This window comes from Pelophylax lessonae (genome assembly GCF_965119305.1).
Source record: "Pelophylax lessonae genome assembly, chromosome: 7".
Taxonomy (NCBI): Eukaryota; Metazoa; Chordata; class Amphibia; order Anura; family Ranidae; genus Pelophylax; species Pelophylax lessonae.
Window position 1 is genome coordinate 176,573,221 of NC_138774.1, and position 17,018 is coordinate 176,590,238.

The following is a 17,018-nucleotide window of genomic DNA, read 5'->3' on the forward strand; positions in this document are numbered from 1 at the left end:
ACAAAGGGAGACAAGGTGTCAATGTGACCCTGGACCATTACATCATATCAAACAACAAGGTGCTGCCATAATGGGCCTAAACAAGAAAAATTATTTGAGACTCTCTCTTTCATGTTCCCAGTGTAGTGTAAAGGAACTAATGGTAGAATCTGATTGGCTGCTTTAGAAAAAAACAGAATTTTTGTCTTACCGTAAAATCCTTTTCTCTGATGTTCATTGACGGACACAACTCCACATCTTCTTGACCCTTGGGTTTATGCTGCCCCCTACAGGAGTAGGACACTAGGTGGAAAAAAAGTTTGACTACGCCTATAGGGCAGTCCCAGGGGGTATACTCCCACCTCCTGCTATAGGTCTTCAGTTTTGTAACAAGCAGTGTTAGAAGAACATAACCCAACTAAATACAGGGGTGAGTGCTGTGTAAGTCAATGAACATCAGAGAAAAGGATTTTACGGTAAGACAAAAATCCAGTTTTCTCTTTCGTTCATTGACGGACACAGCTCCACATCTTCTTGACCCTTAGGATGTCCCAAAGCAGTGTTAACATAAGGGGTGGGAAGAACACAGCAATAAACACACTTCCTAAAGGCTAAACGTAGCCAACCAGGTAAAACAGGAACTCAACCAGGAACAACTGGAGCTCACCTGACAAAAAAATACACCCTCAAAGAGGACTAATCCTCTCCAACAGTGGCCTGCAAAACCTTGCGGTCAAAGGCAGCATCTGCAGATGCCAACACATCCACCTTATAAAATTTTGTGAAAGTGTGCACTGACAAACAAGTGGCCACCTTGAAAACCTGCACCACTGATGTCTGATGATGGAAGGCCCAAGAGGCACTAAGTGCCCTTGTAGAATGCACTTTAACAGGGAAAGGAGGATCCTGAGCCTTAATAGAGTAGTGGTGAAAGTGAAAGGTGCGCAAATTATGAGTGCTGGGAACGGAAAGCAGCACTAGAAAAATGAAGTGATAATAAATGAAAAGAATAAGTAGTGCGCTAACCTAATATATGAATAAAAATCATAAACATAACATTTCATGATTAGCACATATCCAAATAGGTGCAAAAACATATACAGTCTTGTGAATAAATCCGTGTTGGTGGGTATGAAACAAAAAATTAAAAAACACAAGTCTCTCAAAATTGTGAAGTGTAAAAAACTTCAAAAGTAAAACGAGTGTTCTGTGCCACTCTGTGAGGGTAAGCGTATTCCTATATACGGTCCTTAATGTTAGTCAAGGTGGCCCCTTACCGCAAAAAAACCTTTAAGAAAGGCTTCCGAACTTATTTGATGTTGATATGATGACAATTGGTGGTAAAGATGGATGCTTACCAGAAAGCAGGGAGACTCGAGCTTGGACTGCTACAGAACAGGGAGTTCCGCGAGGAAGCCTGGAAGCTGGTCCGCTTTGCAGTAGTGAAATTCCGGCAATGTAAGGAGCAAGATCCACAACACAGGTACCCAGTAGAAGTAAAAGGGACTAATAGTGCATTACCTTCAATACTTTTATTCAAACAAAAGATGGCTACTTACATCAATCAGGACAAACAAACGCAAATCAAGCTCAAGAATGTGAACGGCCGCCTGCAGAACGGTCCGTGACGTGAGATGTCGCAGCTAGCCCCCTCCGACGCATTTCCACTTAGGAGTCGTCAACTGAGAATGGAGCTGGTGAAGGCCTGCACCACCATCTGTCTGATCCATCTGGAAATGGTCGCATCAAACGCAGCCAGCCCCTTACGGGGTTCATCCATAAATACACACAAGGGAAACCACAAATAGGGAATCAGATTTCCGGAATGACTCAGTCGCTGCCAGGTCTACCCTGATCACCCGAACCACATCCAAAGAATGCAAAACAATCTCTTTAGGGTGCTTAGGCTTAGGACACAAGAAAGGAAACACAATATCTTCATTTAAATCAAAACCAGAGACGACCTTAGGAAGGAACGACTGGCAGGGACGAAGCACCACTTTGTTTCACTCTATGAACCACCAGGTAAGGAGAACGACAAGACAGTGCAGCCAACTCCGACACCCTGTGCGCAGATGTAATAGCCACCAAGAAATCCACCTTCTGCGACAAAAGTAAGCAAAGAAAGCTCACGAAAATGTTCAAAAGGCGGTTTCTGAAGAACCAACATCACCAAATCGATCCGTCCATTGGGTCAGGAAAAGCCTGATCGCCTGAATTTCCAAGATATTGATCAGTAGGCTGGACTCCTTCAGAGTCCAAACCCACTGAGCACAATCTGTGCCCAAGACACCTCCCCACCCGGATAGGCTGGCATCCGTGGTAAACACTGTCCAGTACAGGGGGGAGAAAGGATTTTCCCTGTTGAATCGCCGGAGAGCGGAGCCACCTGATCAGGGACTCCCTCGCACCCCGGTTCAACAGGATCAGATTATCTAGAGACTGTGGATTCTTGTTCCATTTGGCAAGAATCTCCTTTTGAAGATATCTGATATAGATAGATAGATAGATAGATAGATAGATAGATAGATAGATAGATAGATAGATAGATAGATAGATAGATAGATAGATAGATAGATAGATAGATAGATAGATAGATAGATAGATAGATAGATAGATAGATAGATAGATAGATAGATAGATAGATAGATACAACTTTATTGTCATTGCATAGTACAGGTACACAGCAACGAAATGCCGTTTAGCATCTACCAGAAATGCAAAATGTAGCAGTCGTACAAGAGTGCAGATAACCATCTAGCATATTTACAAATTAAAAAATATATATACACACACATATACATATATATATACATACATACATATACATATATATATACACATATACACATACATACATACACATACACTACATACACAGATGAGTGTGAAATGTTGGGCAGAATGTACCGTAATGATAAAGATACATACAAATATAAATAGTGCAGATGTACTGAGAAGTGAAAAGATATACTATGTAGTATGTACACGTATAGTACAGAGGGCATACGCAGTCTTTTGTTTGTGTTTGTTTTGTAGGGATTAACGGTGTAGTGTTGAGTTCAGTAGTATGATGGTGGATGGAAAAAAACTGTCCCTGAACCTGCTGGTTCTGGTGCGCAAGTTTCTGTATCTCCTTCGTGATGGAAGGAGGTTAAACAGTTTATGACTGGGATGCGAAGGGTCCTTGATGATGTTGTGAGCTCTGCGCAGACATCTACTGTGGTGAAGGTGCTCAATGGCAGGTAGTTGAGTGCCAGTGATGCGTTGAGCGGTTTTGACCACCCTTTGCAATGCTTTACGTTCACACACAGTGGAGCTTCCGTACCATACAGTGATGGAGTAGGTCAGGATGCTCTCAATGATGCAGCGGTAGAAGCTCGTTAAAATCCCCGGGGACAGATGAGATTTCTTGAGACATCTCAAGAAGTACAGGCGTTGTTGTGCTTTTTTTACCAGAGCTGACGTGTTCTGCTGCCAGGACAGATCCTCAGAGATGTGAACTCCCAGGAACTTAAAGCTGGAGACTCGCTCTACCTCGGTTCCATTGATGTTGACTGGTAGATGTCTCCCGCTGTTGGATTTCCGGAAGTCCACAATAAGCTCTTTGGTCTTTGTGGCGTTGAGTCAGGTTATTGGTGGCACACCATACTGCCAGATTACGAAACTCTTCCCTGTAGGCCGATTCGTCATTGTTTTCGATCTGGCCGACCACGGTGGTGTCATCTGCATACTTGATAAAGATGTTGGATTTATACAGAGGAGCACAATCGTGGGTGAACAGGGAGTAGAGCAGTGGGCTCAGAACACAGCCCTGTGGTATGCCAGTGTTCAGAATGAGGGTTGAGGATACCTGGTTTCCCAACCTAACAGATTGAGGTCTGTTGGTGAGAAAGTCCAGAATCCATCTGCAAATAGGGGTGCAGATACCCAGTTCACTGAGCTTAGTGATCAATACAGTGGGGAGGACTGTATTGAATGTAGAGCTAAAGTCAATGAACAGCATTCTGACGTATGTGTTACTCTTATCCAGGTGGGTGAGAGCAGAATGAAGAGCTGTAGAAACTGCATCCTCAGTTGACCTGTTCGGGCGATAGGCATACTGGTGTGGGTCCAGTGTAGGTGGTAGACCCGCAGTCAGGTGATTCAGGACCAGCTTCTCAAAGCTGAGCAAACAGAACAGCCTCAAAGGTGGAGACCATCAGGCCCAGCACTTACATGCAGGTTCTGAGAGATGACCGTCAGTTGGACAACAGGAGCCGAATCACATCCTGCAACTTCTGGAGTTTCTCCTCTGAATGAAGGAAATGCTGAATGAAGGAAATGCTGATGCCCGACATAGGTTGGCAAATAAAGTTAAGCATCCTTGATGTCGATAGAGGCCAGAAAATCCCCTTGATAAAGGGATGCGACTACCATGGGAGTGGACTCCATCCGGAAATTTCTGAACTCGCACAAAGCAATTCAAGGCCTTGGGGTCCAGGATTGGACGGACCTTCCTTCCTTCCTGGGAACAGTAAAATAGGTTTGAATAAAACCCCTAAAAGCTTTACAATTCTGGAACCGGTACAATGATCCCATGTGGGTGCAGATCCTGTACTGCCCCAAGAAGACCTCGTAGGCAATCTGGGACAAGCGCAGATTGGAGGGGAAGAACCATGCAGGAGGCAATGACCGAACTCGATCTTGTAATCGGACCAAATCTACTCGTGGACGCATTTGTCTTGAATCAAGGAGGTACACGGATCTGGAAAGAAGCAAAGTCATCGTCCCCACCCCAGAAACGATGAGGACACCCTTTGAAGCAGAGGTGGACTTGTCTGTGGTCCTGGAGGAACCCGCTCTTACCAGGCCAGGCCCTCTTTGAACCCCCTGCGGGGTTAAGATTGGATTTTAACCCTGGTTCTTAGATCCCAAGGGACGAAAGGACCGCCTATGGGCCGAGAAGAAAGGACCATGTTTGCGACAAGACTCTTTGCTCCTGGTAGCCTGCGGAAGCAGAGTACTCTTACCCCCTGTAAGACCCTTAATGATCTTCTCCATGGAAGCTCCAAACGGGCGGTCTCCTACAAAGAGGAGTTCAGTCAGTACCTGATTGGAAGGCTCGTCTGCAGACCAGTATTTCAGCCATATCATGCAACAAAGTCACCGCTGTCATGGACACCCTGCAAGCTAAGGGGGCTGCATCCAGAGAGGCATCACAGATATACTGCAACCCCTGGACCAACTGGCCTGCCAGCTCCGCCAGGTCATGAGGAGGTTGTCCCCCCTTCCAAATCCTGGTGCAGAAGCGTAGCCGATTCTGTTAAGGTCTGGGAAACCAAGATTATGGCAAACACCGGCCCGCAAAATGGAATCAGCCATGGTAAAAAGGCATCGGATCAGAGATTCAGCTCTCTTGTTAAATGGGTCCTTAAAGAATGGAGAGTCCCCCACCAGGAGAAGGGTGGCTTTATTCAACCTGGAAACCTGAGAGTCCACCACAGGTGGTACTGTCAGTTTCTTTAACAGGGACTTTTCAAAAGGATACCTTCTAGCGAAACGCTTAGGTACCCCGACAGTGCGTTTTGGGGAATCCCACTGACTTGCGACAATGCGCTCGAAAATGCGGCCATTGCAGGTACCAAATTGCACCTGCGCAGCTGAAGCTGCCGTAGCTGTGTCCTCCAATTTTAAAATTTTTCCTGCACTGATACAATCAGTGCATCCACTAGCGCCTTTTAATGCACGGCTGTAGTGGAAGAGGATTCATCCTAATTATCAGAGCACTTTGGGTGCGTGGACGCAGACCCAGTAAGGTGACTCGCGTCCACAGCGGCCAAATCAACCTTTAGAATCTGAGGGAACAGAGAATGCTGGTGAAGGCAGAGGACGCTTTTTGCTCATCCTATTTTTGAGGGCCATATCTACCTTGGACACTAGTGACTACAGGACCGCCGTCATTGCAGACAAGGCGGACTGGGACCTAGAGGGCCCTGAATCTTCTGAGAGGGGGCCAGGTGGTTACACGTGCTCAGGGGACTCCATGGGTTAACCTGGAGACTAGCAACAACATTCTGAAATTGCTGTAAAGAACCCCCCCACCGCTGCACCAGCGGCACCACAAGTCCAAGCGCACTAGGTTACCACTATAGCAGAAAGAGTGCAAGGCTGCACACCGTGCGGCAATCAGAGAGAAAGAAAAATTTCAGGAACTGACACTAGAGGCCCACTGCCGATTCACTACTCCAAAGGCTTCAAAAACATAGCTGCCGTGTGATAGCAATGGGAAACTACAAGAAAATGGCTGCTGGAAGACACAAAAATGGCCATTGATAGAGAGAACAAAATGGCTGCACCCACGCGGCTTCCGGGACCCCTACGTACGCCCCCCCCACCAGGATCACCCCCCCCCCCAAGTCCACCCCGAAAAGCCCACCAGAAGGGAGGGGGGGACACTACTCACCACACCTTGGGACCGGACGGGCACCGCTCCAGGCAGACCACTGCACCATCTTGGAATGGGGGTGCTGCGGGCCAGAGGCATGCTGCAACTCAGGTCGTGACCAGGGCTATGCATCCTCGCAAGGAGTTTACTCGCCAGCCAGCCCCCCGTCTAGTGGGGCTATGTCGCGGCCGACCTAGCGTGGAGCTGAGGTCGGGTTGTGCCTGCTGGCCTGATAGGGAAGACCGTAAGGATCTAGAATATCTAGTCCGTCGCCCAGTCCAGCAGTTGATTATAGTTCTCACAGGAACAGAATTGATTGTAGTTCTCACAGGAACAGAAAATAATAAATGAAGCTAAAAAGAAAAAAATACTAGGACCAGAGATCCCAGCAAGAAACTAGGTCCTTACTCCTGACTAGGCAGATAAAAACCGAAGATCTATAGCAGGAAGTGGGAGTATACCCCCCCTGGGACTGCCCTATAGGCGTAGTCAAACTTTTTTCCATCTAGTGTCCTACTCCTGTAGGGGGCAGCATAAACCTAAGAGTCAAGAAGATGTGGAGCTGTGTCCGTCAATGAACGAAAGAAAGATAAAATAAGTTTTCCTTCAGACAATTTTATGCATGGCCATAGACAGCCAGACAGAAGGAATACTTCTGGTTTTGAACATCACCTAAGATGAGTAGTCTCCAAACTGTGGCCCTTTGTTTGCCTTTATCTGGCCCTTGGGACACTAATTTTCACACTGACACCAAAAATGAGGAACTATTCCTTCCACTGACACAAATGATGAGACTCTATTTTTTCCACTGGCACCAAGAATGGGGGACATTACTTTTCTCACGAGCACCATTGATGGGGCACTATTCTTTCCACGGATACCATTTTCTACTCTTGCTGACCACAGTCCACCCCCCTAAAGTCTAAAGGGCCCTTTGTTTAGAAAGTTTGGAGACCCCCTGCCTTAAATAATAAATACTGATGCAGACAAAGGCATTATTTACAGGGGATTTTTTTAACGTGAATTGAACCTTGGAAGTCCCCCTTTCCTCTGCTATAGAGCAAACAAAATTTGAAGCTGTCAATATAGGGCAGGTACTACAGTGTTATTACTACCTGATTAAGGATGGGCAGCTACCTCCTGCTATCATACTCAGGAAGATATTTGCCACTCTTTGGCCAGCCATCTGAGGGATCAAGTAAAATTATGTTACATTTGCTGCCTCACTACCATATCATTAAACTTTTCACCAAAAACACAACTTGTTCTGCCTAATTTTCACACACCAAAGACCTAATTTTAGGTCACTCAACAAAGTGCAGCTAAAGGTGAAGATATTTCTCTCTAAGTCGATGTGTGACGCGGCTTAACCCACTTGAAACCAATCACTCAGCATTCCCTAATCCAACAGTGTAATGGAAGGTGAAGTCTGGCTAATATATATTATTGCACACCAGACGACCTGCTAGTAACACAAGTCAGCCAAACTCCCTACACTCAGAAAATGCTCTGCAGCTGTAACTGGGACATGAGTATGGGAAAATAGTCCTGAAAAGCAAAATTGCGCTGGATCTCACTTCTCTTAAATAATGCCTGTCTGTGTTGCATCAGGAACCAGATCCACAAATACACTGAATATTTAAATTGGTTTTTATTTCACTCAGATGGACGAGGTACACAATGGGGTTGATTTATTAAAACTGGAGAGTGCAAAATCTGGTGCAGCTATGCATGATAGCCAATCAGCTTCTAGCTTAAGCTTGTTCATTTAAGCTTTTACAGAAAAAACTGGAAGCGGATTGGTTTCCATTCAGACCTGCACCAGATTTTGCACTCTCCAGTTTTAGTAAATCAATTCCAATGTCTGAAAGAAAGGCCATCTCTTTTTCCACCCTGCACGATTGCAGCTATTATTTGTCTACAGTCTGTTTAGAAAACAGATAGGTATCTATAAGTAACAGACAGTTCTTCCTTCAGGTTGGTTGAATGTTTACATTTTACAGTTCTTCAAACACTTTCTAAACAGAAAGAGTTTATGGAATGCCCTGGACAGATGAAAAGCATCTCTCAGAAAGCAGGCGTGTCTAAGTCTGGCATTCCCAATCTGCTGGCTTTAAGCAGCATGTAAATTTAAATAGATTTTTAGTTTCCCCACATGCTGAGCAGAATTTGGGATAAAAGTGGTAATTACAGAGACAGGCCTTCCGCCTCTGTATTCCCTGCTTTCTACTAATTAAATTGTTAAATACAATGTAACTGGCGTTTAACATTCCACCGCTATCGTCCTTTTGATCAGTATAATTACATTTTATTAGGGAAGGTGGTGACTTCCTGGTGGAGGCGCCTGCAGTATTTCATAATGAGCTAGTATGCGATGCATACTAGCTCATTATGTGTTTGTCTTTCAGGTGTTTTTTTTTTTTAAATTCTGAGGTTTACAACCTCTTTAAGCAAAAAGTAGTACAGTATATGCAGCAACACTGATATAATGATCAATATGCATGTACTATTATTTGCAATGAAGCCTGAAAAGCATGCAGGAGGTGAGAGCTGGAGCTCTTGCAATGTTTTCCCCCAACCTTAAGTATATATGGAGGTATGGACCTGAGGGAGGAAATGCGGCTTGAACTAGAGAGAAGGGAGAGGCAGATGGGACATGTAGACCTGGATGACGTGGCTTTGCCAACACAGTCTAAATAAATTCAAAAGATCACAAACTTCTGCATGAAGATGCACCCTGAAAGGGGCGTTGGATTTTAAATATGGTGTGTACAACCAGGCTTCATATAAATAACATGAAACTTTATGTAAAACACAGACTTAGCCTTTAACCATTTTTACTGCGGCAGGGTGGCTCTCCTGCGCAAAACGACATAGATCTACGTCGGTCGCGCACGGGAAGCTAGAGGGTGAGTGCACGCCTCCGCCAGCACGCTCATGCCCCCACTCGGCAGTGGGGAAGCCGATGCCCGGGTCAGGCAGCTCGGATTGCCGCCTGACACCCGCGATCCCTCACCGCTGAGAGAGAAGGACTGTTGGCTGTTGTAAACACAGCTGACTGTTCTTCTCCCTGAAATGATCACAGAGCTCATGTGATCCTTCTATATAGGATCACATGTCTCTATGGTCATTTCACAAGCCCCCCCCCCACAGTTAGAATCACTCCCCTAGGCTCACATTTAACACATTGATCCCCCATAGGGTTAACCCCTTCCCTGCCAGTGTCATTATTACAGTACCCGTGCATATTTTTAGCACTGATTACTGTAGTAATGTCCCTGTACTGGTACCCCCAAAAGTGTCAAAAATGTCAGTAAGGTGTCTGATCTGTCCGCCGTAATGTCGCAGTCCTGCAAAAAATAACAGATCGCCGCCATTACTACTAAAAAAAAAAAAACAAAAAAAAACCAATAAAAATGACATAAATCTTTCCCGTAGTTAGTAGACGCGATAACTTTTGCACAAACCAATCAAAATACACTTAGTGCAATTTTTTTTTACCAAAAATATGAAGCAGAAAACAAATTTAAAAGATTAAAACATTTTGATTTTTTTTTTTTTGAGAATGTCATGTAGCAGAATGTGAAAAATATTGCTTTTTTTTCAAAATTGTCGCTATTTTTTTGTTTATGGTGCAAAAAATAAAAATCGCACAGGTGATCAAATACCTATAAATTCTATTTATGGGAAAAAAAGGGCATCAATATTATTTGGGTGTCGCACGACCGCGCAATTGTCCGTTAAAGTAACACAGTGCCGAATTGCAAAATAGGGCCTGGTCATTAAGGGGGCTAATCCTTCCGGTCTTAAAGTGGTTAAAGTGGTTCTAAAGGCAGAAGGTATTTTACCTTACTGTATTCAATGCATTAAAGTTAAAAAAAAAAAACTTTCTGTGTGCAGCAGCACCCCCAATCCCCTTAATACTTACCTGAACCCCATCTCGATGCAGCAATGTGTGTGAGAGCCTCGGCTCTCCAGGGACTCCTCCTCATTGGCTGACACAGCAGTGGACACCATTGGCTTCCGCTGCTGTCAATCACAGCCAGTGAGCCAATGAGGAGGGGGGGAGCCGCAACTGTGTGTGTGTGAATGGACACACAGAGCAGCGGCTTGGGAGCGAGCTTGCTCGGGTGCTCCTAGAGCAAGCGGTTTGCTCTAGGGGCACTCGGCAGTAAGGAGAAGCCAGGTGCACCAGAACAGGACCCGAGAAGAGAAGGATCAGGGCTGCTCTGTGCAAAACCACTGCACAGAGCAGGTAAGTATGACATGTTTGTTTTTGTTTTTAAAGCCAAGCCTTTAATATCACTTTAAATTTAAATAAGCATCTGGAGCATCCCTGAGCATGTACAGTTATAAAGTCAAATCTGTTAACTTTACCTAATGACCATGGTGCCATGAGATTTATGTAAAAGCAGATCTTGCATGTCCAAAAACATAACAGTAGGTATAAGGTTTTTGAAACCACCCTATTCTATTTCCATAATCATCTAGAGTACCTTCATGTTCTTGGACAATCAACATTTGCCATGACACATTACATGCAACCAAGCTGACAAGCGGACAGAGTGTGGATATAAATGCTACGGTGTGCAAGTCTAGTTGAATGTGACCAATTACTACAAGCAAAAATGTACATGACTAATTATTTAACAAAATGTAAACTTTTTTTTTTTTTGCAAAGGGAAGTAAAAAAAAAAAAAAAATGAGTTGAGGTAATTTTTGTCACAAAAGAGGTGTATGGAGGGACCACTACAAAAAAACTCTTAATGGTGGATATTCCGATTTTTCTACATTTACAGAGAATGCAGCAGGTGAACAGAAATGTTATGAGAGGAACATAGCTTAGGAGGAGGGGAGAGATCTTGTTAACTTTAACTGGAATATATCAGTTTTGTGTGGACTGTCTATAAATTCTCTGATATATACTGCTGGAGAACAGCAGGGTGATGTTATGTCTGGGAGACTCTGGGTAACACCCATAACCTGCTTATTCAAGAAATTATCCCTTCTCTTCTTACCCAGTTAAGTCGTTCTCTATTACCATCTTTTGGAGGCCGACAGAGATATTGTTGCTGGCATTTGGGGTGGAGGCAGAGTGATCGCTTGTGACAGAGCTCTGTATACTGGATGGATTGCTGAGCGCTGTATTCACATCGCGCAGGATACGAGGAAGAGGACCCAGCTTGGTCACTGTGGCCTGCCAGGGAATAAGATAAATATAAGCAAGAGATATTTATATAGAGATGATTATATTTGTAATACGGTAATACTACATCACAGCAAAACATGAATGAAAAAAAAAGTATTTCTCGCGTAAAACTTAATATGGTATATGGTCTAGTGGAGAAGGGGTTTTTCTTACCCTGGGTGACCCTCCAAAGCTTCAAGGCGCCCTCTTCAGAACTCTTTCAGTATGCCCAAATTCAGCACTGGATCATATTGTTTCTCCAGGACGAAGACCCACTCACCTCAATAATGACCTTTGAACACACTTGTCACTACTCTCCCCTAGCATCCAAACTTATTTTCTTGGTCCAATCCCACCTCAACAGACTGCCCTCTCCATCCACACATTCTTATGTTGCCAGATAATAGGAGGATTTGAGGGCACAAAAATTAGAAAAAAACTGGCAGAAAGCATGGTCCACTATCGTGTCCTGCTCTATTAACGTTACTACATTGGAGTCAGATTACAAGGTACTTACCATATGGTATCTTGTAGCTTTCAGATTGGCCCATATGTTCCCTGGACATTTGGGCCTATGTTTCAGAGGATGCCAGGCTACTGCCGACGTTCTCCATATATGGTGGACCTGCCCAATGCTAAATCGCTTCTGGTCTAAAGTTCTTTCCCTTCTTCATACGTTGTTCAGGATTTGCCTTTCTAGAGAACCCTGGCTAGCAATATTGCATTTTTACACCTCCTGGTGTTACAAAAATACAGTTCAAACTTACTAATTTCATCCTTTTAGCCTCTAAAATGACCATAGCCAAGGCATTGAAAAAAACTCACCCACCTCTCGGAAATTAAATTCTGAATAGACAGCTTTTTCATGAATGAACAGTTATCAAGCATCCTCACAAATAACAATACCAAATTTCACAAAATCTGGAACCCCTGGATCACATACTGCCATCCAAATATAGCTGTCTAATCCAGGCCGTCATCGACCCAGCTGTTGATAACTTACGATACTCCCCTGCATCGTGTCCCCCCTTTTCCTACCCCTCCCTACATCTTATTTCTCATTTCTTCCCTCTCCTCACCCTCACTGCCGTCCAAATCTAGCTGTCTAATCCAGGCCGTAATTGACCCAGTCATTGATAATATACGATACTCCCCTGTATCGTGCCCCCCTTTTTCCCACCCCTCCCTACATCTCTTTTCTTTTTCATTTCTTCTACTCCCCCCCCCCCCACCCCCATCATCTTTCTACTTCAACCTATCCACTTTTTCTTTTTTTCTCCCACCTTTTCTTTTCTCCTTTTTTTGTTAATTTCTCCTAGTCGCATATTGTATATCCTTAGCTTTGACTGGTCTACCCCTGTTGAGCACCAGATAGATAACTTTCTTTGTTTCCATGTTTTAAAAGGTTTTGATTGATGACAGGACACTGTTAATGACAGATGTTGTATCGCTTACTGTACTCAGGTGCTATGTTCTGACACATCTGTCTAATATACTGTCCTTAAAACTTGAAAAATTAAATAAACACATTGAAAAAAATATATATTTTAGAGTCCATTGAGGGACACAGGAAGTCTTCCACCTTTGGGTTATACTGTCGATTCTGGAGACAATGGCAACCAAAAATACATTGGGCCAGCCCAGGATTTGGTACCAGCATGTCTCAGTTTGTAGCAAAGCAGTACAGAGAGCATGATCATAAAACACAAAGAGGTGGAAACTTTGTCCCTTAATTGACTCTAAGAAAAATATATTACAGCTTGTACAAAAACCCTGTTTTCTTTTTGTTCTTTGAGGGACACAGAAAGTATTTCATCTTCTGGACCACCAAATGCAGTCCAAATGAAGGGGTGGTGAACACAGCAAACAAACAGGTCCACGAAAAAACGTGATTTTTGACTTACCATAAAATCCATTTCTCTGATGTTCATTGACGGACACAGCTCCTGATTCTTCTTAACCATTGGATTATACTGCCCCCTACAGTAGTAGGACACTAGGCAGGAAAAAGCTTGACTACACCTATGGGCAGTCCCAGGGGTATACACCCACTCTCAGCTATAGGCACTCAGTTTTGTTACAAGCAGTGTCAGAAGAAAGCCAACTCCACAGAGGGGTGGGTGCCGTCAATGAATATCAGAGAAATGGATATTACGGTAAGTCAAAAATCCAATTTTCTCTTTCATTCATTGGCGGACACAGCTTCTGATTCTTCTTAACCATTAGGACGTCCCAAAGCAATGTTAAACATGAGGGGTGGAAAAAAAAACAAAACAAAATTCCCAAGGCTAACCATAGCCAACCAGATAACATGAAGCTCAACCATAAACAACTGGAGCTCACCTGAAAAAAACAATACACCCTCAAAGAGGACCAGGTCCTCTAAACGGCAGCCAGAAAAACCTTTCGGCCAAACGAAGCGTCCACAGATGCCAAATTTTGTAAAAGTGTGCACCTACGACCAGATGGCCGCCTTGCAAAACCTGCGTCACTGACACTTGATGACGGATTCCCAGGAGACACTTAGGCGCCCTAGTAGAGTGCTCTTTGACAGGGAAAGGAGGAACCTGACCTCTGATGCTAGCGATATGCGATGGCCAAAATATCGGCATCGGTAATGAAAAAACGTCATCGGTCGATCACTAGTCTGATCCATCTGCAAATGGTCACAGAAGAAGACAACCCTTTGTGAGGTCCATCCATGAGCACAAATAAAGAGAGTCTGAATTCCTAAAAGACTCTGTAGCTGCCAGGTACATCCTAATTGTCTGAATTCCATCCAAGGCATGCAAGGAAATTTCCTTTGGATGTTTTGCCTGGGACACAGGGAAGGCAACACAATGTCTTCATTCAAATGACAGTCAGAGACCATTTTAGAAAGGAATGATGGACAGGGGCGAAGAACCACCTTATCCTTGTGAATCACCAATACGGTGAACGTCAAGATAACGCCGCCAGTTCCGACACCCTGTGTGCAGAGATGCTGGCCACCAAAAAAGGCCACCTTCTAGGGCAGTGCAAGCAGGGAAACCTCCCGAATATTTTCAAAGGGAGGTTTCTGTAGCGCTGAAAGCATTGCATTAAAATCCCAGGGCGGCAACGGAGCCTGCACTGAAAGAACCAAATGTCAGGCACCCTCAAGAAAGGTATGCACCAGGGAGTGCGTGGCCAAAAGTTGTTGGAAAAAGATCGCCAAAGCCTATACCTGGCCCTTAAAGGTACTCAAGGCCAATATCTGTTCAGTCCCCTGTTTAAGGAAGGTTAAGATCTGTTCCACTGAGAAGGAGTGAGGATGAAGCCAAAGAGACTCACACCATGCAATGTACGTCTTCCACATAGGATGGTAGATCTTCCGAGAAGCAGATTTCCTAGCTTTCTACAGCGTAGAAATCACTGACTCAGACAAACCTCCATCCTTCAGAACCTGTCTTTCAACAGCCAAGCCGTCAAAGCCAGCGACTATAAAGCAAGATGGAAGATCGGTCCTTGAGACAGCAGATCCCCCACTGAGAGGAAGTCCAAAAGGAATATCGGCGACCAGCCGTACCCGATCGGCGTACCAAGACCGGCGAGGTCAGTCTTGGATGAAATCCCTGCTTTGATCCTGAACAGGAGTTGTGGCAGAAATTTGAGTGCGCTGGAACGAATCGGTCAGCCCACCTTAGAATGCTGACTACTTACCGAGCCACAAGGACGCTACTTGTGCCCCCTTGGTGCTTGACATAGACCACGGCCATGGCATTGTCCAAATGAATTTGTATCGGACACCCCTGAAGATGAATTGGCCAATGAGCCAGACAAAGGCTGATAGCTCGGATTTCCAGACCATTAATCAGCAGTCTGGACTCTGCCAGTGTCCAGACCCCCTGAGAACATCTGTGCTGAGGATGCCTCCCCACCCGGACAGGCTGGCATCTGTGGTGACAATCGTCCAGTACAGGTGGGGAAAGGATTTTCCCTGTAAAGTGCCAGAGAATGAAGCTACCTCTAGAGACCGTGGATCCTTGTCCCATTTCACCAGAATCTCTTTAGCAGAGATCTTGTTTGGAACCGTGCAAACAGACCGCCTCGAGGGTGGACACCATTAGGCCCAGCAAACGCATGCAAGTCCGGAGGGATGACCGTCTGCTGAACAACAGAAGCTGATTTGCCTCATGCAATGTCTGGAGTTTTTCCAGAGTAATAAAAAACGTTGACCGAGGCCAAGTCCAGAGTCAGACCCAGATAGTCCAGTTTTGGAGGACAGAACAAAGAAGACTCCTGAAGGTTCAGAATCCAACCGAACTCCCTCAGAGTTCGTAGAGCAATCTTCAGTTATTCATCAGAGCAGTCGGAGACTCCGCTCGCAGAAGATCATCCAGGTACCCCAATACTGCGATCCCCCGCAAACTCAAACAATGCCAGCACCGGGACCATCACTTTTGTGAAGACCGGAGGAGCGGTGGCGAGACCAAAGGTCCATGCCACAAACTGATAATGCTCCTTCACACGGAGGAAGTGTTGGTGACCAGCACATATTAGAATGTGCCCTTGATGTTGATAGAAGCAAGAAGAAATCCCCTTGACGTAGGGACGCCACGCAGAACTTCTGTACTCGCACAAGCAGTTTAGCGCCTTGAGGTCCAGAATTGGATGTCCTTCCTTCCTGGAAACTGTAAAGAGGTTTGAGTAAAAACCCCTGAAAACGTGATCTTGGGACAAGTACAGGTTGGAGGGGAAGAACCTTTCCGGAGGATAAGACCGAACTCGACCTCGACCTGACCGAATAACTTTGTGGACCCACGTGTCTTATACCAGGAAGGTCCATGGATCCTGAAACCAGCGAAGACGTCCCCCCACCCCAGATATAGGTGAGGGCGCCCCTTCATGCAGAGGCAGCCCCACTCCTGGCTTGCCAGACCAGGTCCTCTTGGAACCTCCGGTGGAGGCCCTGACTTTTGATCCCTTGTCTTGAGACCCTGCGGGATGAAAAAAACCTCTTATGGCGCGAGAAGAATGGCCCACGTCTACGACAGGGCTCCTTGCCCTTGGTAACCTGAGGAAGAAGAGTACTCTTCCCCCCTCTGAGACCATTAACAATGATATCTAAGGTAGCTCTATACAGGCATTCCCCTACAAGGGGGAGATCAGAAAAGGCCTTCTTAGAAGTCTGGTCCGCAGACCAGTATTTCAGCCAGATAATACGCAGAAGGACCACTGCTAATACCGACTCAATCAAAGAAGCCGCATCCAAAGAGACATCACAGATAAACTGTAGCCCCTGGACCAACTGATTCACCAGCCCTGTAAGGCAGGGGAAAATGGTTTCCCCTCCAGGTCCCATTGTAAAACTTTAGCCCACTCAATCAGAGCTTGTGAAACTAGGGCAATAGTAAATAATGGCCTAAGTTCCTATCAGCTGGATATTTAAAGGCCGGGGACTCC

General features: G+C 45.1%; 1 protein-coding gene across 10 annotated transcripts in view; it reads right to left on the reverse strand.

Moving 5' to 3' along the window:
- DAB2IP (DAB2 interacting protein) overlaps positions 1 to 17,018 on the reverse strand; it is a 695,389-nt gene that overhangs the window by 66,457 nt on the left and 611,914 nt on the right. For all 10 annotated transcript variants that reach the window (XM_082263572.1, XM_082263570.1, XM_082263568.1 and 7 more), the window contains one exon: positions 11,425 to 11,603. In XM_082263572.1, coding sequence (XP_082119698.1) covers positions 11,425 to 11,603 — 179 coding nt within the window. The remainder of the gene's footprint in view (positions 1 to 11,424; positions 11,604 to 17,018) is intronic.